The sequence below is a fragment of the Miscanthus floridulus genome, chromosome 3 (genome assembly GCF_019320115.1).
Source record: "Miscanthus floridulus cultivar M001 chromosome 3, ASM1932011v1, whole genome shotgun sequence".
Taxonomy (NCBI): Eukaryota; Viridiplantae; Streptophyta; class Magnoliopsida; order Poales; family Poaceae; genus Miscanthus; species Miscanthus floridulus.
In genome coordinates this window covers 135,757,177-135,780,906 of record NC_089582.1, presented here as the reverse complement: position 1 = coordinate 135,780,906, position 23,730 = coordinate 135,757,177, and the positions used below count along the sequence as shown (strand labels likewise).

General features: G+C 44.4%; 3 protein-coding genes across 4 annotated transcripts; all 3 read left to right on the top strand.

Annotated features, from left to right (window-relative positions):
* The first annotated feature begins 377 nt into the window (after nucleotides 1–377).
* LOC136542532 (glucan endo-1,3-beta-glucosidase 4) lies at nucleotides 378–5,018 on the top strand. The gene is made up of 5 exons (XM_066535024.1): nucleotides 378–906; nucleotides 2,240–2,369; nucleotides 2,698–3,954; nucleotides 4,563–4,590; nucleotides 4,676–5,018. The coding sequence occupies exons 2-5, from the start codon at nucleotides 2,306–2,308 to the stop codon at nucleotides 4,809–4,811; spliced, it is 1,485 nt and encodes a 494-aa protein (XP_066391121.1). The 5' UTR covers nucleotides 378–906; nucleotides 2,240–2,305; the 3' UTR covers nucleotides 4,812–5,018.
* An 8,937-nt stretch (nucleotides 5,019–13,955) lies between these two features.
* Nucleotides 13,956–17,009, top strand: LOC136542534 (constitutive photomorphogenesis protein 10). 2 transcript variants are annotated; one of them, XM_066535027.1, is made up of 4 exons: nucleotides 13,956–14,250; nucleotides 14,462–14,535; nucleotides 16,458–16,653; nucleotides 16,761–17,009. In XM_066535027.1, exons 1-3 carry the CDS (start codon nucleotides 14,004–14,006, stop codon nucleotides 16,635–16,637), a joined length of 501 nt encoding a protein of 166 aa, XP_066391124.1. In that variant the 5' UTR covers nucleotides 13,956–14,003; the 3' UTR covers nucleotides 16,638–16,653; nucleotides 16,761–17,009. The 2 variants fall into 2 exon arrangements, with proteins under 2 accessions (XP_066391124.1, XP_066391123.1); XM_066535026.1 differs by having other exon boundaries at nucleotides 13,957–14,250; nucleotides 16,458–16,605.
* A 149-nt stretch (nucleotides 17,010–17,158) lies between these two features.
* Nucleotides 17,159–19,673, top strand: LOC136542533 (uncharacterized). The gene is made up of 2 exons (XM_066535025.1): nucleotides 17,159–17,344; nucleotides 17,669–19,673. Exon 2 carries the CDS (start codon nucleotides 17,876–17,878, stop codon nucleotides 18,959–18,961), a length of 1,086 nt encoding a protein of 361 aa, XP_066391122.1. The 5' UTR covers nucleotides 17,159–17,344; nucleotides 17,669–17,875; the 3' UTR covers nucleotides 18,962–19,673.
* The last annotated feature ends 4,057 nt before the right edge of the window (nucleotides 19,674–23,730 follow it).

The window sequence follows — 23,730 nt, the reverse complement described above, 5'->3', positions numbered from 1 at the left end:
ATCGGGTGTCATATCATGGTGTCACATGGGAGTGTTAAATAGTAATAATAAAACAAATTACAGAAGTCCCCTATACTCCGCGAGACGAATTTATTATATCTAATTAATCCATCATTAGCATATATTTGCTGTAGCACCATATTATCAAATTATGGACTAATTAGGTTTAAAAAATTCACCTCACAAATTAGTCGTAATATGTGTAATTGGTTATTTTTTTTAGTCTATTTAGTCCTCCAGCATGTATTCAATAGCCGAACCAACCCACTGGTGGCCACAGGAGATGTGACCACAGAAACGCGGCCTGGCCTGCGCGGCACCTCTGGAAGACTGGAACCTGCACACTGCACACCTCCCAACCTGTCAGTCATCAGGCCATCACACCACCGCCGCCTCCAGTCCCACCTCTCGTCTTTGATTCCTCCTCCCTCCACCTTTCCCACCTCTTTTTCCTGTTAAATTATCCTCCGTGTCCCCTCCAGGAAACTATCGGATCTCGCTGAGCTCCCGGTCAATCGCTCGCTCGCTCGCATTTCTTCTTGTTCTTTACTATAATCGCCACTTCTCGGAGAGATTAATATTTAAAGGCGCTTAATCATGAAGTGTTTTGAGTTAAACCACCAAGAAACAGAGGGAAGCTAGAGAGCCTCGAAAGCCTCCTCGGATCCTCTACGTGCTGCCGTGGGAGAGGGGAGAGAGCTTCCCCTTTCCCATCACCCTCTCGCTGGAGTGCGGCAGCTGTCCAGTCTCCAGTCCCCCAGTTTGTGCTCACTTCCATTGTCGGCGGCGGCGGCCGCCGCGGTTCGTCCTCTCGCTTCCGCTCCGCGGCGATCTAGCGAGTTCCTGTGTGCGCGTGTTTGGTAAGGGAGGAGGAAGGAATGGCTCTTCTTTGAGGACAAAAATCAGGTGGCGATCTTCTTTCCTGGCTGATTTTGTTCTCCCTTTTTCTTGTCCTGTTGCTAAGATTACGATGCCGCCGTTTGTTGCGTCCTTTCGGAGCCTTGTGATCTTTCCTGCCCGTGACTTTCTACCAACTGCGAGGTCTCTTAGAAAGGGGTGGCATTTTGGCTGACAAACGAAAACGATAGATGTAGTGTTCTTTCCTGTCTTCGCTCTTGTTCTCTGATGCTTCTAGTTTCAAGGGTCCTTCACAATTTTCCGTTACTCTGTCCGTAGTGGTTTTGTGCGTGTGTTCACAAATTTTAGGGTTCACAAACTGACCAGGCACCTCCTGGCTCCTGCTTGGCTGCTCTGTGGCGGCTTCTGGTGCTACTCCGGCTGTAGCGAGTTCTTCCTTAGAAAGGGGTGGCATTTTAGCTAACAAACATAGATGAAGTGTTCTTTTTTTTTTGATAAGGTGATGAAGTGTTCTTGAAGTCCTGCTTGCTGTTTGGTGTGTGTGTGTGTGTGTGTGTGGGGGGGGGGGGGGGGGGGGGGGGGGGGGGGGGGGGGGGGGGGGGGGGGGGGGGGGGGGGGGGGGGTGATATCTAGCTGTTCATCTATCTCTGGGATGGTTCTAGTTTGAAGGGGATTTCACAGTTGTCATTCTGTCCATGGTCATTTCTAATTTTTCGGCTTTATTGAACTCCAATGGATCGTTCATGAATATGTGGCGATAGAATTTGGGGGAAATTTTCCCATGATGATCTGGATTCTGGAGGTGCCAGCACATTGCTTCAATTTCTTCATTTAATAGCGGCCAAGGGATATTTCATCACGATTTTGGGTGACATTTTCAGTTACTGATTCATTCACTTGGGATTGGAAGATACTCCTTCCGTTCCAAATCATAAGACATTGTGGCTTTTCTAGATACATTGCTTTTACTATGTATTTAGACATAGTGAATATCTAAGTGCATTGCAAAAGTTATGTATCTAGAAAAGCCAAAACGTCTTATAGTTTGAAATGGAGTAGCTCAAACAGACAGGTCTATAGAAATCTCTAGATTTCCTGTACTACATTAATGTTCTAAGCTTGTTACTTCATGCTGAAGATCAGGGAAAATCTGTAAGCTTTGTTTTCTATTGTCATAATTAATGTGTGCTCTACAAAAGTGAACTGAAGATTAGGGAAAATCTGTAAGTTTGTTTTCTAGTGTCATAATTAATGTGTGCTCTACAAAAGTGAATAAATGTATTGCTCAAGTATTTCCGAGAGATACAGTTTACTCCTAAGTTAAAGAGTTTACTTCGCTGTATATAGTGGTTTGTGCTTAACCCAACCTTGATATTTTCAGCTTTTCTTGAGAGCTTCTGAGAAGTTTCCCTGGCTCACAGCTAATCAGATCTTTGGGCACAAGGATATGTCGTCCAAGAGACTACATGGCGTGTTTACCCTTCTTATGCTCATGGTTTTCAATGTTTCAGGTACTCCAGTCTATATATTTTGTAGTCCGGCCCTGTTCGGCTTACCCCATATTCGGCTTGTTCGGCTTCTTTTTTCAGCCGGAACAGTGTTTTTCTCTCACAACAATTCAGCCAGAACAGTATTTTTCAATCAGTTTCAGCCAAAATTCTGCCGGCTACAATATGATTCAAACTAGCGCTTACCATATTTTCAGAACCTCACTCTGATTTTCTAGTTCGGTGGAAACCACTTCAACAAGGACATTAAAAATTGATATTTTGAACTGGGTTTTAAAGTTTCAACATGTAACCTCTATATTTGCATAACAAGTATTGTTTCACTCTGTAGGGGCATTTGTTGGTATCACTATTGGCAATGACATGTCGAACATGCCACCAGCAACAGATATAGTGTCTATCCTCAAAGCAAAGAAGATCCAGCATGTTCGCCTGCTTGATTCAGACCATCAGATGTTGACTGCTCTTGCAAATACTGGAATAGAAGTGATGGTTGGTGTTCCAAATGATCAGCTACTTCGTGTGGGCCAATCTCGTTCCACAGCTGCTGATTGGATTAATATGAATGTCGCTGCTTACATTCCGGCGACTAACATCACATATATTGCTGTGGGTAATGAGGTCCTTACTACCATTCCCAATGCAGCACTTGTTCTCGTACCTGCACTGCAATTCCTCCAGTCAGCACTTTTGGCTGCAAACCTCAATACTCAAGTGAAAATTTCGAGTCCTCATTCAATGGATGTGATCTCGAAGGCGTTTCCTCCCTCTGCTGCCACTTTCAATTCGACATGGAGCTCAATAATGTCTCAGTATCTTCAGTTTCTCAAGAATACGGGATCTTCGTTTATGCTGAATGCCCAACCATACTATGGCTATGTAGGAGGGCAAGGCGTATTCCCCTTGGAGTATGCACTGTTCCGCTCACTTAATCCGAACAGTCAAATTTCAGATCCTAACACCAATCTCTTTTATACCAATATGTTTGATGCTATAATTGATGCTACCTACAACTCAATTCAAGCAATGAATTTCACGGGGATTCCTGTTTTAGTCACAGCTTCTGGCTGGCCATGGCGTGGTGGGCCAAGTGAGAAGGCTGCTACTGTTGATAATGCTTTGGCCTACAATACAAACCTCATACATCATGTACTGAACAATTCTGGTACTCCCAGTCAACCAAATAATCAGTCAAGCACCTACATCTTTGAGCTGTTCAACGAGGATAATCGGTCAGGGCCTGTATCAGAGCAAAATTGGGGGATTATGTTTCCCAATGCAACCACTATATACTCTCTATCATTTGAGGACGTGGCCACAACTATTCCTGAATCACCAGCTTTGCGTGGGGTGTTTTGTGTGGCAAATTCAAGTGCACCCCATAGTGCACTGAAGCATAGTTTGGATTGGGCATGTGGCCCTGGTTCTGCAAACTGCAGTGCAATTCAACCTGGGCAACCATGCTATGCATCAGATGATATTGTAGCTGTTTCTTCTTATGCTTTCAACGATTATTATCATAGAACACAGTCTAGTGGTGGTACATGCAACTTCAATGGCACCGCAATGATAACATCAACTGATCCAAGTAAGCTACATTCTCTCGTACAATTAGGACACTGTAGAGAATTTCGCACAATATTGATTACTTTGTAATGGTTCCAGTAATTCCTTTTGTTTGCAAATAATTTATAGTTGCCCTTATGTCAGAGTTGCCCTTATGTCAGCGCTAGGTGGCATTTCAAAAGATAAAAATTTAGCACTGATATGCTCCATGGGACCGAGGCCTTTTATCTACAAGATTTAACCTAACCATTAGCTGCAGTAACTGTTTGATCTGTGTTTTGCGTTGACTAATCTTCTGTCTTGTTATGTAAAGGCAAGAATTCTACGCCCTTAGCTAGCCAGCGCTCAATCTATAGGACAGAATTAGTCAAACTAGGATCATTGCTCGAGCTGTTACATTGATCATAAATCAGTGCCCAAAACACAATACAAGAGAGACAATCTATGGTCACAACAACTCCTATCAGCATCTTGTGTTTATGCTTGTGCTTTTCTAGTTTATTATTATAAACTTAGTTTTTGTTTTTAAATTTAATCTCTAGAAATCAAGGGTATTTAGTACATAAGATTTTTTTTATACCATGTTAATAATGTGAGCCTGATCTAAATTCCCCTGGATTTTTCTTGCAGGCCATGGTTCATGCATTTTCGCTGGAAGGTAATTCCAGTGTACCATTTCGTTTTATAGGTTCTAAGCTTATTTTGTGCTCTGTATTGACAATGTAATTTGCTCCTGTTTGCAGCACTGGCGCCAACGGCAGCAAAGGTGGAACGGCCTCCGGGCCTGTAAGCCCGGACAGTTTTGCTTCAAAATCCCAATCCTGCTGGTTGACTCACCTAGTAGCCACATTGCTGCCCATTCTATTTGTAGTGATGTAAAGCATTGTAATCATGTTGCCTTTTGGATGAGATGCCCGCAATTTATCGTGGATCTTGTCATTAGATACTGTAGTGACTAGTGAGCCATTTTGGTCTGCTGTATTCAGGTAGATGCCATGTAATCTTATCCCAAAAATTCTTGCCTCAGGAATCAGTGTTTGGTCAAATCATCGATTTTGAATGCCAACTTGGAAAATTGAATTGTGACAAGCAGAGACTTCTCTGAATGTTGGAAGTTCCAAATGATTTGTACTCCTGCATAGTATTTAGTTTTTCAGCTATAAGCATACGGTTTAAGTGGTGAACTGCTGGTTGGATTTTTTTTGGGTTTATCTCAAGTTTTTTTTTTTTTTTTTTTGAACACCCAGCCCGGCAGAAAATGGATCTGTCGGTTTTCTTCTAGATTGGCCCCTATTAGTTTGAGGTCAAGAAAAAAAAGACTCAGTTGGGTGACTAACAGCCCGGTTCGGCCCATTTAACCCATCCAGACAAAGTTACCTTAATGGTCCTGCAAACTTGGATTTAGCGGTCGAGAAAAAAAAAGGACTCAGTTGGGTGACTAACAGCCCGGTTCGGCCCATTTAACCCTTCCAGACAAAGTTACCTTTATGGTCCTGCAAATTTGGATTTAGCGCCCACTTTGGTCGAAGTCACCGCGACGGACAGAGATTCAATGACTTGCCTTGAGCCCTTGAGCAAATTACCGCCTGACATACCTCTACTAAGCGGCTCTTGTGTTTGCATAGGAGAAGAGCTTGGAACCGGAAATCCGTAGAGCTTGGAACCGGGAATCTGTCCGTCCGGACGCTTCGGTTGGTGGGCGCGCGACGCTAGCCCAAATAACTTCCTCGTATCCGTTGGTCACCGTAGTTAAAAAAAAAAATCACAGCAGAGCTAGGTCGTGCACCGCTCCACCCTCGCAGCTTGCGACGCCCGGCAGGACGGCCTCCGCCCAAGCTCATCTCGTGCTCGTCGCGGCCGTCCGCGCTCGTCTCAGCCGAGGCGGAGGCTACCCAGCTCGCCGCATCCGGGGCGGAGCTTGCCCGCATGCAACTCATTGCAGCTTGGGCGGAACCCACCCTCACACATCTCGCGCTCCGCCTGCTGAGCTCCCCGTGGCTGAGGCGGAACTCGCCCGCGCGTAGCTCACGATGGCCAACATGTCATGGCCTTCTCCACCCGATGAACTATGTTGCAATGGTTGTACACGTATGTTGCAAGCTCATGTTCCCAATATTTCATCTGTTTTCCAGACGTATGTTGCAATTGTGTTTATTTGTGTCGATAAAAGATGCTCGGCAATTCACCGAGGGGTATCCCACGATGGTAGATTTATCGTAGAGGTGAGCGAGATCAGGAGCGAGATGGTAATACAAGCACCAAGACACAAGATTTAGACAGGTTCGGCCGTCAGTATGACGTAATACCTATATCCTGTGTTCTGATGTATTACATTGAGATGTCGAGTAGGGGACCCCTGCCTCTCCTTATATACTCTGAAGGGGTAGGGTTACAAGGAAAATATCCTATTTGATATTATACAATAGCTTGCGGTACACGTCGAGCAGCGCCGTGCACGCCTTGATCTTGTGGGTTGGGCCACCTCTGATGGTGCGGGCCATTTCTTTTCTTGTGGATACCGGGGGCCATACCCCCACAGCTAGTCCCCAAGCCTGACAGTAGGTGACGTAGTCACATGGTGCCAGGGTCAGAAAGTAGAAGATCAGCCGAGCAGGCAGCCAGTCCCCGGGCATAGCCTCGAGATAAGGAAAGCGCACATTCACCGCAAGATGAAGTGTGCCAACTTAGTCCCCGAGTCTGCTGGAAGATGAAGAATGAATCTTATAGCAAGGTCAAAGAAATAAAGTTTGAAAGCTTTGCCAACGTCATCCGACATGCGCGTATCAAGCCCTCAGACGTGTTGCCCAAGATCAGCACCCTATTCGAACAGCATAGAGCAGCTTGATAGCACACCGATGAGACGTCCGAGCACCGAGGAGTCCCCAGCGTAGCTGGCGATGTCCGAGCACCGAGGAGTCCCCGGCGTAGCTGGCGACGTCCGAGCACCAAGTAGCGGGCGACGTCCGAGCACTGAGGAGTCCCCAGCGTAGCGAACGATGTCCGAGCACCGAGGAGTCTTCGGCGTAGCTGGCGATTGTTCGAGCGTCGAGGAGTCCCCGGTGCAGCTGGCGACATCCGAGCACCGAGAAGTCCCCGACGTAGCTAGCGATGTCCGAGGGGTCCCCGACGTAGCTGGCGATGTCCGAGCACCGAGGAATCCCCCGCGTAGCTGGTGAAAGCTCTAGTTTGGTTTTGGTGAATTGATAAAACCCTAAGTGCTAACCTAGTTTATCAAGTGATCATGAGATAGGTAGCACATTCCAAGTGGTGAAGCAAATGAAGATCATGACATGATGATGGTGATGCCATGGTGATGATCAAGTGCTTGGACTTGGAAAGAAGAAAGAGAAAAACAAAAAGCTCAAGGCAAAGGTATAAATTGTAGGAGCTATTTTGTTTTGGTGATCAAGACACTTAGAGAATATAATCACATTTAGGATTGATAGTTGTACTATTAAGAGGGGTGAAACTCGTATCGAAATACGATTGTCAAAGTGCCACTAGATGCTCTAACTCATTGCATATGCATTTAGAATCTAGTGGAATGCTAACTCCCTTGAAAATATTTGTGAAAATATGCTAACACATGTGCACAAGGTGACACACTTGGTGGTTGTCACATTTAAGTAAGGGTGAAGAAGTTAGAGGTGAAAATGACTTAGTCTTGCTAGTCATTGAGTGACCGGACGCTGGTCTCAGAGGGACCGGCGCGTCCAGTCAAGTGTGGCAGCGTAGACGCCAGCATCGGTCATCGACCGGACGCTGGGTCTTGGACTGACCGGACGCTGAGGTCCAGTGTCCGATCCTGTTGTCGGGCAGCGCTGAAGAAAGTCACTGTGTGATCGGACGCTGGCAGGGTCCGGTCAAGCATGACCGGACGCGTCCGATCGAAGAAATTTGTTTCTGGAACCTTACTGGAAACGATTAGACGCTGGAGGCTGAGCATCTGGTCAGTTTGGGCGCTGCAGACGGTCAATAGATGATCGTTGAAATCTGATGAACAGTATTTGAAGTAGGGGACATGTGGCGTGTATCACGTGACCGGACGCTGAGGGCCAGTGTTCGTTCGATCGGACCGGAGCGTCCGGTCACCCCGCGCTGTGCCCAGTGAAGGGGTACAACGGCTCTATTTCGTGGGGGCTTCTATTTAAGCCCCATGGCTAGTTGAAGCTCACACATTTGACCATTTTCATTGACATAGCAACCTTGTGAGCTTAGCCAAAGCCCTCCCACTCATCTCCATCATTGAATCATCGTCTTTGTGAGACTGGGAGAGAATTCAAGTGCATTGCTTGAATGTTTGCATCTAGAGGCACTTGGTGTTCGTGTTTCGCTGTGGGATTCGCTTGTTACTCTTGATGGTTGCCGCCACCTAGACGACTTGGAACAGCGAGGATCGTTGAGCGGATGTTGGTGATTATCTCCGGCTCCGATCGTGGTGATTGTGAGGGGTTCTTGACCTTTCCCCGGCAGAGAGCCAAAAGGTACTCTAATGGATTGCTCGTGGCTTGTGTGATCCTCATCTTATATTGGTTGTGTGGTACCCTATTGAGGGTTTGACGTGTGAAGCTAATTAGCGCGTGAACCTCCAAGTGAGTGAATCGTCACAACGAGGACTAGCTTGCCGGCAAGTAAGTGAACTTTGATAAAAAAAATCATTGTGTTCATCATTGATTCCGAGGTGATTGGTCTTCATTATTATTCATCCTTGTAATTGATTGGTTCCTTTATCTACACGGCGGTATAACCTTCTTGATCACTCTCTTTATATTACCGCAAACTAGTTGTCAAGCTCTTTAGTGCGGCTAGTTGTGAGAGCTTGTTTGCTTGGTTAGTGTGGCTCTTTAGTTAGTCTTTGAGAGCACTCTAACATAGGGTAGTGTCATAGCTATGATGTGAATAGACACTATCTAAACTAGAATTATGGTAGGTGGCTTGCATTTTGAGTAGGCTAGCGCAACATTTGCTTCGTCTCATAATTGTTTAACCATTTTGTTAAGTGTTGTTGTAGAAATTTTTATTAGGCTATTCATCCCCTCTCTAGCCATTAGGACCTTTCAGCTGGCGACGTTCGAGCACCAAAGAGTTCTCGGCATAGGCAGCGATGTCTGAGCACCGAGAAGTTCCTAGCGCAGCTGGCGACGTCCGAGCAGCGAGGAGTTCCTAACGTAGCTGGCGATGTCCGAGCAGCAAGGAGTTCCCGACGTAGGCGATGTCCGCAAGGTGAAGTGGGGTGAAGTGTGTCTACTTAGTCCTCGAGCACGAAGATTCCGAGGGCCGAGGAGTAACCGACATAGCTGGTGATGAAGCACGAGCGACGAACTGGTCGGCGGCGAAGTGAGCATTGAGCAAAAGTGACCGACGAACAGTCCGATCAACTGGTCAGCAACGAAGTCGGTGATCCTAGCGGTCCGACCAGTTGATCGGTGATAAAGTCCGAGTACCAGGTGATTCGATCACCTGGACAATGATCCTGCAATACAAATATGTAGAACAGGTAGTACATAATGTAAAAATATATAAACTCTAGAGAAAAATCAGCAATAATGATAAAATAGCGTATGCAGCTCGGCGGTGTGAAGATATATTTTTATTTAATACAAATTGTCCGAACAGTTAGTGTGTAGCTGAGTCTCCAGCCCTAGCTAGCCTGTTAACTATAACGTCGAGCGCGGAGCCTGTACACGTGTAGAAGGAACATGCGTGACCAAGGAACCGTAGCCGACCACCCATAACGCAGAGCGCAGAGCCCGTAGCATGTGTAGGGAGGAGTCGAAGACAGGGTCGTCTCTAGAAGCGTCCGAGCATCAATATGACTGTTCGGAGGTTCGAAAAATCGTTTAGAGAGTAAATATGGAGAAAACAGCTCGAAAAAACATTATGGCGATATACAAAGATCGAAGAATATTTAGAAAATATTAAAGCTGTGACTTAGCTTTAGACCGAACGTCTGGTCTGCGGCGTATGGCGTTATCTAGTCAGCGACGCAAGCAGCTCGCTTGACGGCTGGAATGAAGTTGATCTCGTGTTAGAGTAGGACGGACGTAGTCGGAGCTTGGCGGTGTCAATCCGCGTACGAAGACGTGTGCCGTGGTTGTCGAAGGATGTCGACGCGATCCACCGATTTGCCGCGAAGGATGTTGATCTTGAGTTACGCCATCTCGCCAGGGATCAGCGCGCACGATCCCCTACCTGGCGCGCCAACTGTCGACAAAAGATGCTCGGCAGTCCTCCGAGGGGTATCCCACGATAGTAGATTTATCGGCGGAAGTGCGCGTAATCAGGAACCGGATGATGACACAAGCACCAAGACACAAGATTTAGACAGGTTCGACCATCAGTATGACGTAGTACCTACATCATGTGTTCTGATGTATTGTATTGAGATATCGAGTAGGGGACCCCTGCCTCTCCTTATATACTCTGGAGGGGTATGGTTACAAGGAAAGTATTCTATTTGGTACTATACAATAGCTTGCGGCGCATGCCGAGCAGCGTCGTGCATGTTTTGATCTTGTCGGTCGGGCCACCTCTGATGGTGCGGTCCATGTCTTGTCTTGTGGATACCGGGAGCCATACGCTCACAATTTGGATATTGCATATGTTGCAAGTGTTTATCTAGATATTGTATATGTTTTACAATGATTTTTAATTGTTTTTCAAGCGTTTTTATAAGTGTTTCATATGCCTTCAGACGTATGTTGTAAGCGTTGTATTTGGATGTTTCAAAAATGGATCAGGTGTTGTATCTCCCTTCTCACTTTCTGCTGCCTCGCCTTGGTATCTTCTCCTCCTCTCGCCGCCGGTTAGGCATCCGCCGCCCCTCCCCTTGTCTCGATGCTGCATGTTCGGGGCGGCACGGGCCCCGCGTGGTTTTTGCAAATGTTTTATATGCATGTTTTAAGTGTTTCATCTGCCTTAAGTGTTGTATCTTAATATTTCAAAAATAAATCGAGTGTTATATCTTCCTCCTCGATTTCTGCTGCCTTGCCTCAATATCTCCTCCTCCCAGCACTGGCTGGGCGTCCACTGTCCCCTCGCCTTCTTCCCGACGCTGGTGATGTTCGGGATGGCACGGGCCCCACGTGATGCAAGAAACGGCGCAAGAAACGGTTCGCAGGTGTGGCCGTCCGGACGCCCTATCCGTCCAGACGTCCGAGCCTGTTTGATAGCAAAACGCACCTCAGGCGTAGCTGTTTTTCAGCAGTCCAGACATAGCAGCTCATGTGTTTGCAAAGCAAAATAGAGTAAAATGCAGGTGGGAGACATAGAAGACCGACACGGAGGGAAAACGTTCTCAATGGAGTCATGCTATCATTCGTAAAAAAAAATAAAAAAATAAAAAAAATAAAAAAAAATTAGGCTTGTGCAATGTCACAGCTCACAGGAGATAACACCTGTCCATCGTTATGTTAAGAAGGGCGCCACTGGAACGAAGTAGCAGTGAAGAAAAAAGTTCAGTGGACAATTCAATGTGGAAGATCCTGTAAATTCAGCTTGTATGTGGCCAATTCAGTGCGAAGATGCTCTAGTAAATTGCATCAGCCCAATCCAAATCTCCTGTGGCACTTTCATTTGTTCAGTCGTGTCATACCTTTTGAGTAGAAACAAAATTCAAAGGCAAGGCACTCCAGTCTCACGAGAGTAGACAAACTAGTGCTGTAACTCGAGTCAAGGCAATGTTCCTTTCAAAAAGGGCCTGTTAGGTTTACGGGAATTTATGATCAGGAATTATTTCAACCAGGATTGCTTATGATATACTAGGGAGAGTCCTCGTTTGTACGGCTCCTCGGACAGATAAGGAAGTATAACCTAAGCGTTCACCAGAAATAATTTCTGTCGAGAATCACCCTTAACCGAACAAGCCCTAAGCAGGAGTAGACAAACTAGTACTGTAAGATCCACGAAATGCTGGAGCTAGTGCTCTCAAGCATTATTGGAAAGACTTGACTCTACTATAACTACTGCTCTATGTATGTGAACTACTCCTGGACGGTGGCGTCCAGGACCAAGGAGGCAGTCCGCGGACCTCCACCTCTACTTGGCCTCGCAGGGGGCGGCAGGCGGGCAGCACCTGCGTGAAATTTTTGCATTTTGGTCTCTTTTAAAAATATTTTTATAAAAAGACCTATGTCAAAACGTTTGCTGAAAATAGACCATTTTTAGACGTCTTAGAACATGACGCCAAGGTATGAGGGTCGGCGTCGACTGACACGACGCCGAGGTCTTGCCACGTCACGGACGACCCCGATCGATGGCGACACGGTGGCGCATGGGGTCCGACACGTCGGCGTTGTGTCAGCCAACGCCACAGGCCCAACCTCAGCGCGGTGGGACTACACGCCGAGCTATTGGCACCATCCGGCGCGCGGCCCAGGCAGCCCAACAACGCTTCGTGGCCCAATAGCTCGGTGCGGGGTCACTTAACGCCGAGCCACCAGACTCGGCGCGGCCCGACTCAACGCCGAGGTCTGGACTCTTGAAGCCGCGCCGCGGCCCCCTTCTTCTTCCTCCCTCCATTATGAAAGCGTCAGCTCTCTGTCTCCCAAATCCCCCCATGGCCCCCACGAAACCCTAACCCCCAAATGCGACCCTAGGTGCCCGGATCTCGTCTCCCGAAGCTTCTTCGAGGTAATAGTCCCTTCTCTCCTCCAATCTATCCGCGTAGATGTGCTTGCATTGTCTCTAATCATGTGAAATCATGTGTGTATGGTGTTTTGGTATATGTGTATTTGCATTTGCAAAATGTATGGCTTATGTTGATTGAGTGTATTGTTGTTTAACTGTTTTATGTGCTGAACATGTTATGTTAGTTTGGTTTCTAGTTATTTTGGTCATTAGGGTTCTTTGTTTATTGTAGGTGTCATTAGGGTTAGTTATTTGTTGGTCATTAGGGTTAGTATGTATTTTAGTTATTTGTTGGTCATTAGGGTTAATATGTATTTTAGTTATATGTGTATTTGCATTTAGTTATTTTAGTTATTTGTTGGTCATTAGGGTTATTTCAAGTCATAAAAAATTGAAATCTAATGACCCACAAATAACTAAAATACATACTAACTCTAATGACCAACAAATAATTAATCCTAATGACACCTACAATAAACCAAGAACCCTAATGACCAAAATAACTAGAAACCAAACTAACCTAACATGTTCAGTACATAAAATAGTTAAACAACAATGCACTCAATCAATCTAAGCCATATATTTTGCAAATGTAAATACACATATATCAAAACACCATACACCCATGATTCCACATGATTAGAGACAATGTAAGCACATCTACGCGGATAGATTGGAGGAGGGGAGGGACCATTACCTCGAGGAAGCTTCGGGAGACGAGATCCGGGCATCTAGGGTCGCATTTGAGGGTTAGGGTTTCGTAGGAGCGTGGGAGAGACGAAGAGAGAGCAGAGCGCCGGCGCTTTCAGAATGGAGGGAGGAAGAAGAAGGGGGCCGCGGCGCGGCTTCAAGAGTACATACCTCGGCGTTGAGTCGGGCCGCGCGAGTCTGGTGGCTCGGCGTTAAGTAACCCCGCGCCGAGCTATTGGGCCACGAAGCGTTGTTGGGCCACCTGGGCCGCGCGCCGGATGGTGCCAATAGCTCGGCGTGTAGTCTCATCGCGTTGAGGTTGGGCCTGTGGCGTTGGCTGACACAACGCCGACGTGTCGGACCCCATGCGCCATCGTGTCGTCGTCGACCGGGGTCATCCGTGACGTGGCAAGACCTCGGTGTCGTGTCAGTCGACGCCGACCCTCATACCTTGGCGTCATATTCTAAGACGCATAAAAATGATCTATTTTCAACAAACGTTTTGACATAAGTCTTTTTATAAAAAATGTTTTCAAAAAGACCGAAATGCAAAAATTTCACCGGCACCTGCGGGCTGCGGCGCACGCGAAAAAGGAGCCGCTCCCGCCTGTCTTCACGGGCGGAAAACCACTGTCTTTGGGTGGGAACGCTGGCAGCCATTAGATCTTCTCTCGACGGTGGATTTGGACAGTGAAGTCCCGCGGTGACTTGCCATTTCCAGAGCGGTCACCGAATCTGAGCCCCGCGGCGGATATGTCCTCGTCCTCCTCCTTCCTCAACTCCCGCTTCCCCTTCGCCGCCGGCGCCGGGGCCCCCGGCGGAAGCGGTGGTGGAGGCGGGAGCAGCGTGCGGCCGTGGGGGTCGAGCGGCGGGACGTCGGTGTCTTCATCTGGGAAACGGATACAGAAGGAGCTGCTGGACCTCAACGCCTCCGACTGCTCCGCGGGACCCAAGGGCGACAACCTCTACCACTGGCTCTCCACCATCATCGGGCCCCAAGGTAAGAGCTCCCTCCTCTCCGATTCTCCAATTCGTTAGAGACAGTCCAAAGCTCGTGGAAATTTTAGTGCGCTAGATGGCAGTCTCACTTCAACAAGCTGCTTTTTTTTTGAAAGATTGCTGCTGCTATTTTTAGAGTAGGTGCTGTAAGTTGAGCTGTGAAATAAGCATGGAAGTGCGGGTTGAGTTGACACATAATTTACGTCTTGCAGGATCGCCATATGAAGGAGGGGTATTTTTCCTTGACATCGTGTTTCCTCCTGATTATCCCTTCAAACCTCCCATGGTAAGAATTCACATTTTTGCTATTAATGTACTTCTATGTGACACTGGCTGTTGAATTGTGCTGGGAAATCTCTGCTTAGTGCCTTAGTACAGAATTTTTTTTTTGATGTGGCCCTGAAAAGCGAAAACTTAAGCTCCAACTTGACATTTCTCCTCTTCTTGTTATGCATACCTTCTACCTAATCCCATGATTCCTGCTTCTCGTACTCTTTTTGAATGGACAAGCTTTAACTAATTTGTATGCCACGCTCAGTTGTGATGATTGGTGCCCGTGACCGCCAAAGTACTAGAAAGTATTTATAAGAAAAAATCAAGTGGGAGATCAGAACAGTTAGGCTGGTAATAGTTTCTAGTTCTAGTTCTGATTGTTCTGCCCTTGGGATCCTGAATTTGCATTACAGTTCTTCCTAGGAAACTGAATAGAAAACCATGCACACAGTGTTTTAACAGAATGATGACTTCATTATGCTTTATAAAGTGCAGAGGGTCGATTGTCCTTGAAGCCTTATATCCATCAAATTTCAATTGTCATCTATCGTATTATGGGGGGAAACTTGACTTGAAAACAATAGTTTACCAAGATTTACTTTGGCCTAGACAAATAAAAGTGCGTTCAGCTCTCTGTCAAGAATGAAGATAACTCTAGAAGTGACACATGACCGCACCTCATCAGACGATATTGGCAGGGAGGCGTGTGTCTGATGGCGAGGAATGGAACTAATCAGATAATATTACATGCTAAAAGATAGTTTTCTTTGCTGCTAACTAAAGTTAGCCTATTTCTTCTAAAGCGGTGTTGTTACGTTTTCATGTGAAGTACTGAAAGTGTGATGTTTTTGTCTTCTTGGTACGATATTGATGTATGAAGAAAAACTATATGAAGTTTTTAGTTTACTGTTGTTGCTTTTTTTTAAAAGAAAGAAAGAAAGAAAGCAGCCTGCTAAGATATTCTCTTTCTTTTTTTTGTCCTAACTTGCTTTAATATTTTGTAAGCAAAGATATCCTACAATTGTTTTTTCTCAGTCAAAGCCTTACCACTATAACATGTACTTTTGACATCACCTCTTAACACACAGTGACATATTGTTATCTTGGCTAGAATATAAGAGAGTCTGCTAACTCAGGGAAGTGATTCTAAATGCGTAGTCCACTACTCCACTCTCGGCGGGCTATTCACATTTCTTGTCGTTAGCTGGCTTGTTGAGAGCAAATAACTCCAGTATTGCTTGCCTGTTTAGCAGCTCTGGTTGGTGGTAAAATAGTTTTGTAATATATGGTAATCGGGAAGACTAAAAACTAGCATTTCCTCTTAATGAAAAACGTGCAATGTCACGGTCACAAAAAAAAAAGACTCCACCCGTTCATGTTGTTGATATGATGGTAATTGGCAACACTGCCACCATCTATTTCATGTTTACTTTCTGACTTTTGACAGGTTGCTTGACATATGAGGGACCAGAAACAGCCGACCTCCATTTTGTTTTTTGTCTTTCACCTACCATTTTAATCTTCAGTGGCACAGTTTTACCATGACCAGACACTGGAACTAACTATTCATGTAGCTAATTCAGACTACTGCAACTACCATACTAAACTACTAAAGCTATTAATGTGATGTTCCAGATATAATAGTATTACAATATGTTTTTGAGTCCTCTGTTCTCAAAATAGCCTACCCCAACTTGCTTTGGACTGAAAGGCTTTGCTTTGTGTTCTCAAAATATCTTTCCAACGCTCTTTGACGTTATTGTCAGATCTATACTTATGTACGTAGTGTTACCAATGTTAATCATGACTTGACATTTCACATGTTAATATTGTAAGTTTCACAAATTGTTTTACTCTTCTGGTGAAATCTATTCAAATTGAGTACATTTAGTTTAATAACAACTCCGACTGTGTGTTATGCTGGTATTCTCCCAGGTAACTTTCAAAACAAGGATTTACCACTGCAATATTGATTCCACTGGTAAAGTGCATTTGGACATTCTGAAGGATGGCTGGAGTCCAGCTTTCACTATTTCAAAGGTGTTATTGGCCATCAAAGACATCATCAGCAATCCAGATCCATGTACTTACCATTCGCTGTACTACCTTCTGTAAACAATCATGGATTCTGGTGCAAATTAAGCCTACTTACATATTTTCTACTTTACTTCAACAATTGAAAGCCTTACATTTTCTTATTCAATTGACAGGCTAAAGTTATGTTTTTTGTTTTTGCAGACAGCCCACTTGTGATGAGCATTTCACGTCAGTATCTGACTGATAGAGCTAAACACGATGAAATAGCAGCTGAGTGGACAATGAGATTTGCAAGATAGGGGATTCTGTCTGTATCTAAGCACGATTGACCTTGTAAAAAAGCCTGAGATGGTGAATGTTGGCAAAGGAGCCATGTTTTGTTTGATGTGAGTTGTGACATAAAGGTGTACTTTATGCTTGAGTGTTATTTAATTGCTGCTTTTAGGTGAAGGGTAATCTCTTTAGATTTTGCACTTATGCCAAAGTTGCACAAGCAACTCTTCAGAACCTGCTATCCGAGTTTATTTCTAAAAATGATTTCTATTGAAACTGGCATCAGGTCCTGCCGTTGGTTGAGGATGTCAGTTTCATATACTGAAAGGAAAAACTTAAATCATCGGAATGTTCAGAAACCAACAACCTTTAACGTTACAGTTGTACAAATGATAGATTAATTTTCTGCAGTCAAAAGTATGTAAAGCATGCCATTCATATCTTTCACTTGAAACCAAATCCTGCTGGTTATCATTTGGGTGGTGTTGTTGGACAAGGCTTCAGTTACACAGGTAATTTTCCTTGGTTCCAGAACTTTGTCCCTAGTTCTTAGGCGTTCCTTGGACAGAATAAATTCATATTGCCATCCAGCAAAGCACAAAGATATCAGATGTTTAAAAGGGCGTACCTAGTGCAGAGAGCTCTCGCTCTGTGCAGGGTCTGGGGAAGGGTGTCAGTGGCAAGCTTTACCCTCGCCTGTGTAATGCGAGGAGACTGCGACTCGAACCCGAGACCTTCCGGTCACAGGCGTTAAGACTCTACCGCTTGCACAGATGTTTATGGCAGAATAATTGTCACTTGCCTACTGCTGCTAACTTGGATCTCACTTCATGTAGGGATGATAAAGCTACCACGACAGGCACTGATCTTACAAATGACCAAACTGGACTTCACCTCTGAAGGTGACGCCTCACCATTTCACTGGTTCCCTGTACGGACTGCTCAATTGAACACATCTGTGGACATTATAACTCCACCACAAGAGAAGATGCAAATCCACACTTTCTGGTGCTCTGGTGGCCTTACTCTTTAGACCATAGACAATGGCCACCGAACTAGATGTGAGCAAGTCTCGCCGCTTCGACATTGCCATGTCGAGGCGAACTCGGCGATCGACAAGCCTGGTAGCCTGCTTTCAAGATCAGTATACACCGTCCCTGGCACAGCATCGCCACCAAGAGCTGAAGGCATTTCTGCAATGCCAAGATGAAGAGCTGAAGGCAGTCCAGCAATGTGAGGATGCGGAGCAGAAGAGGCTGTGTTCGAATGAAGATGAAGAGACGAAGACTCCACAAGTACCACTGCAGTATGAAGATGATGAGCAAAAGATGCCAGAGCAATATGAAGATGAGCAGAAGAAGGAATCACAGCAATATCCAGACGAAGAGCAGGAGATACCAGATACATATCAAGATGATGAGAAGAAACCGGACCAGTATCTAGACGAAGAGAAGACGCCAGAGCAGTATCAGGATGAAGATGAGTTGCCATCACAATACCAAGAACAGGAGTTGGTGACACCAAACCTACCTGAAGAAGATGAGAAGGAGACTGCATCAGAGCAATTCCAAAACGTGGAGCTGGTGACACCAAACCTACCTGAAGAAGATGAGAAGGAGACTGCATCAGAGCGATTCCAAGTCGAGGAGCACCTGGTGACACCAAACCTACTTGAAGAAATTGAGAAGGAGACTGCACCTGGCCGATTCCAAGCTGAGGAGCCGAAGGAATCACAATCTGAAGACGAGGAGGAGCAGAAGTCTCAGCAGGAACGCCATGACATTGAGCAGAAGGCGCCAGAGCAATTCCAAGCATTGAAGAAAGTAGCCACGCCACCACGTCTTGTGGACAACGTGCCCCGGTTCTCCCTTCAGGAGCTTATACAACAGAAGCAGCTTCCAACCGGCGAGGCAATGCCTACCAGCAAGCTAGGCAACCGTGGAGAGAGTGTCCTTGCTGATCACAAGGTTTCAGGATCAGGAGCAGCAGCAGGCGGCACGACACTGGCCATGGTGATAAAGCGACCCGAGGGAGGGAAGAAGTCGATGGGGATGATACGCCGGTGCGTGAAGGCCCTGAACCAGATGATCAAGGCCAAGCACGGGTCCAAGAAGAACTTGCATTTCTAGTTTTCAACAGAATTCAGGAGTACATACATAACACTGATGAGTAAGTGTGGTCCAGAGTTTCTTAGTAGACTGCACATCTCTGAATAATGCACGCGCAGTTGCGCAGAACCAAAATTTTGGGCATGATGCAGGGTGTGCAAGATATGGCGAGAAACTCCAGGGCTTTTTACGCCCTGGTCTATACTGTTCTACCTATAGCAATAAACTGTGAAACTTTTATTAGCTGAAGATCACCAGCCTTGTGAGAAGATGGACTACTAAGTGATGTTCTACGCGATTTGCTCAACGATGTAGTGGGTGACAAGTCCAGGAATCGAGATCAGGCTCTGATCTTGTGTTGTTGACTTCCTCTGCGAAAGCTTTTTTTCTTTTAGAAGCATGATTGCGATTAGAAAAAGGGAAAATGATCGGTTCTACTTCTACCGACACCTGCCCCCAGGTCGGCAGCGGTTTTGGTGCAAACTCCTTTTCTGCCTTTCTGTGCCACGTCCCGTTTCGGTTTGGTGTGTGATGCTAAATGCTGAGAACACAGGTTAGTGCAAAAGAAAAGGTGAAAGAGCTGAAACCTGTGAAGCCTCTTGAGTTATTGGTTGAGGATGCAACGCATGGTACGCCATCATACATCTCTTCTTCGTTTATGATCACTCTCGGTTTAAAGATTTGAACGGGTGTATTGTTGGGGTTGGGACCTGGGGGACTGGAGGACATGTTTGTGCTCTATAAACATTTGCTACTGTATTTTTATGGAACTGAAAAATGAGCAGATAGTTTTTCTTCATCTTCTATGAGACGATTTTTCCCCTTGTTTTACCCAATGAAAAAACAAGATGTGGCTTGGTAATGCTATCCACACAACACTCGTTGCACTGATGCTTTACTGTTCCATTTCACCATTTGAAGCACAAATTTACCGTGTGAACAGAAAATGTGCCTACCCGGGAACACTGAGGCCTTGTTTGCCTACACTCCAATCTAAGGTCTTGTTTGGCTAGGCTTCAATCCTCTCGATCCATGTGGATTGTAGTAGATTAGAGCAGTAGCAGAGCCAGAAACTTTTAGGAGCCTAGGCTATTATTGTCACTATGCAGAAATATTTATAGAAAACAGTGTTCCTCTTTCATACAAACAACAAATCCCTTTACACTTCGCCGACGTCGAGCCCGGACTACCGCTCGGGGTCCCGCGGACGGTGGCTCCGCCACTGGATTAGAGTGCAGTCAAACAAGGTCTAAGGAGATGTTTGGTTTGAAGTAAGCACCCAATTCTATACAGGGTTATATGAGGCCATGAGGCGGCGTATCATGAGGCCATCAGTACAAAATAAAAATGTCTTAAGCCCGTACATTTAATACTGTAGGGGCATGAATTTACAAGTTTTTACTCCCATCCATATGGATTTTTCTAAAGTTCGAACATTTATCAGCTTTTACTCCTTCAGTTTAGAATATACTTCCCTCCGTTTGTGTTTACTTGTCAGCAACTTTTTACTGTAGCAAATTTGACCATCTGTTTTTTCTTCTAAAAAAATCTTAGATACTTCAATGTATATAACACTAATGAAGTATGTTCAATAAAGAATCATATATGTGAAAACTTGATGTATCTAAAAATCTTTTGTAGAAAAAAACGTATGGTCAAAATTGCTACCGTAAAAATTCGGCGACAAGTAAACGAAAACGGAGGTAGTATAAGACTTTGGACGATACCAGGTCTCCATTACTCAAATTTGAGCATATGGTCTTGCAGTACCATCAATCTATCAGTAATACAAAAGAATTTATATAAGTATATTGGCAGACTATTTAATATTCATAAATCAAAACTCATAACCTGCTATTTGCCAACTACTCTGATTCCACTTCCAGATCTACCATCATCAACTTTCTGACCATGTCCACTACTGGGCTGCCTTTGTAGCAGTGATTGTGGACATCAGAAGATGATGTCTGTCTAACAAAAAGAAGCATCCGGACTATCATCAAACAACACTTGATGAACAAGAGAATAAGACCATTTCATCACGTTAAAAAAGTTGAATAGATTGGAGCTCCACGTCATTCTGAACCACAAATGGGAACAATAAAAGATTATCCCACGCACAATAATGGGAACAAAAACAATGTGGCTTGCTGATCTCAGCATCTTACTATAAACATCGAAGATTCAGCGAGCAACATATTTGCTGCTCCCTGGCACCGCATCCAGACAAACAGAGTCACAACAACACAGAAATTGCATAATATTCCATACAGCCAGGTCAAATTTCAAGGAATATATCCAAACAGAACTGAACAACTGAATTACATCTGAAATTGAGCAGATGATCATAATCTAGGGTTCTCCTCTGCGTTTTCGGTAACCTCCTCCTCTTCCCTAATCCTCCACCTTCCCCTCCTCACTGTCAGTGACCTCCTCTTCCACCTCCGCGTAGCCCTTGTCTTTATACTGCCTGATGATATCGGCGTCGACGGCCATCAGCTTCTCAATGTCAGCTTTCTGCATTGCAAAGGCTGCTCGGCACTCCTCAGAGAACTCGGCCACCAACTCATCAGGGATCACCGGGAAGGGCGTCACGGGCCTAGTCATGATTTCGTCGACGAGCTCCTGCGGTAGTCTTGTCTTGACAAGCTTCTTCCTCTTCTTCCCGGCCCCGGCCGTGGCCGGCTTAGTCGCCAACAGAGACATCGCCTGGATCTTCTTGACGTTGTCGTCACCACTCTCTGTCTTCGACGCGCTCGCTTTCTTCCTCTTGAGGTCACGGTCACCAGCTCCCATCGCAGCAGGTGCGATGGGGAGATTCTCGTGTGTCATAAAAAAAAATTGTAATGCCTAGTGTGTTTTTAGAAAAATTAAGCGGTCCTAAGGGCCACTGTTTTAACTTTTTTTTTTTTTTTTTTTTGTCCTTTATGCCACTGCCGTCAGTTTAGGCTCAAACGCCGTCAAATTGTAGGTGTGAAAAGTCGAAAATACCCTTGTATCTAAATATGTCATTAATTTTCTTTGAGCATCTTAACGACTTTAAATAAAAAAACTCAAAACTAGAAAAATCTATAATTTTCAAATAAAAAATATTTTAATTTAATTCCGTAAAAAAGATATTATTTTTTCTAAGATATATTAATCATATCAAATTATTTTTTATGAAATTAAATGAAGATAATTTTTATATGAAAATTATAGATCTCGACGAGATCTATAACTTTCTAGTTTTGAGTTTTTTATTTGAAGTCGTTAAGATGCTCAAAAAAATTAATGACATATTTAACCATAAGGGTATTTTCAACATTTCACACCTACAGTTTGACGGCGTAAAAGTCCAAAATAACGGCGGTGGTATGAAGGGCACAACAAAATTAGAGTAATGGTGTTGAAGACCATTAAACTTTTTCAAAAACATATGGTACAATCATTTTAATAGCACGTGAGGAATTCCCTAAAAGAAAGGGTAGCGACGGCCGGCGGCAGCGGAGACCCCGGTTTTATTGCCACACGCAACGCAACCGGCTACCGCTATTCCTACTGTGTTCGATTCGGAATCCTTTTTTTTTTTTTTGAGCAATTTCGGAATCCAATTAAGCCAGACCTAGCCATAAACCCAACTCGCCTGCTCAGTTTGGGCTTTTAACTCTCGGGCCAGAAGCCCAACTCACCGGCACAGTATGGACTTTAACACCTAGGAGAATTCCTATCACGTTTCTTTAAAAAAAAGGAGAACTATTACCTCCTTATTTTTTTATTTATTTCCCCACGATGAAACCACATGTATTTCTCGGGGAAAAAACTATAGACCACATGTTCACATGCTGGCCACCCTTTACCTTTTAAGATCATTTGTTTTTTACCCTATAAGGCTCTGTTTGGAAGTGTTGTATTAATTCTTACCTGTAATTGCATTCTAGTTGTGTTGTCATCAAAGTCACTTGAGCTCTTACGTAATTTGTGTCAACAACATAGAAAATATAGCAAAAAGTAAACAACAAAAGGAGACTATTTATAAGATTCAAATAATTCAAACTAATCACTACATGGTATAGCATGATTTTAGAAAAAAAAATCTAAGCTGGTTTCATATTTTTTGAACTTAAAATTTTTATTTAGATTTTCTAGGATTAAACTATTTAGAATTTTTAATTGCACAAAATTTCTAGAAAAAATGAATAAGTTTTCAAAAGATAACTTCTCTAGTTTTTTTTTCAATAAAATCTATTTTTTTATCTCCCTTGCGGCTAATAAGGTAATATCATGCCACTGGATCCAATGTGTGACATCTCGTCGGCCAATAAACAGTTTTGAGATAAAAAAAAAAGATGTTTTCTAATATGGGAGGCAAATCTGACCTTTTTTTTGACAGTTCAATGCAAACAAGTTTTCCATTTTTTTGGCCATGATGTATTATTTATAAAGAGTTAAATACACCAGATGTCCATTAACTTGTGAAGATGTTTCAGTTAGGTTCATCAACTTTTAAAATGGCTTTTTGAGTCCATAAACTTTGTATGCCGTATCACTTAGGTCCATAACCCTCTACGTGGGCTTATCATGCTGTAAATCTGGTGCATTGAACTTTTTTTTATCAACTCTTATTTAAACAAGGTTTCACCATTTGCCTATGTTTTTATTAGGAAGCTACATCCCGTTTGTTGTTATCACCAAATTTTCAGTCTGTCACATTAGGCTTGTTATAAATCATTTTTTTAGTGATCAACTGCTCTTTTAGAAGACTCCATTTTAGAAATTGTGCTTTCACATGCATAAAGGATCTTGAATTT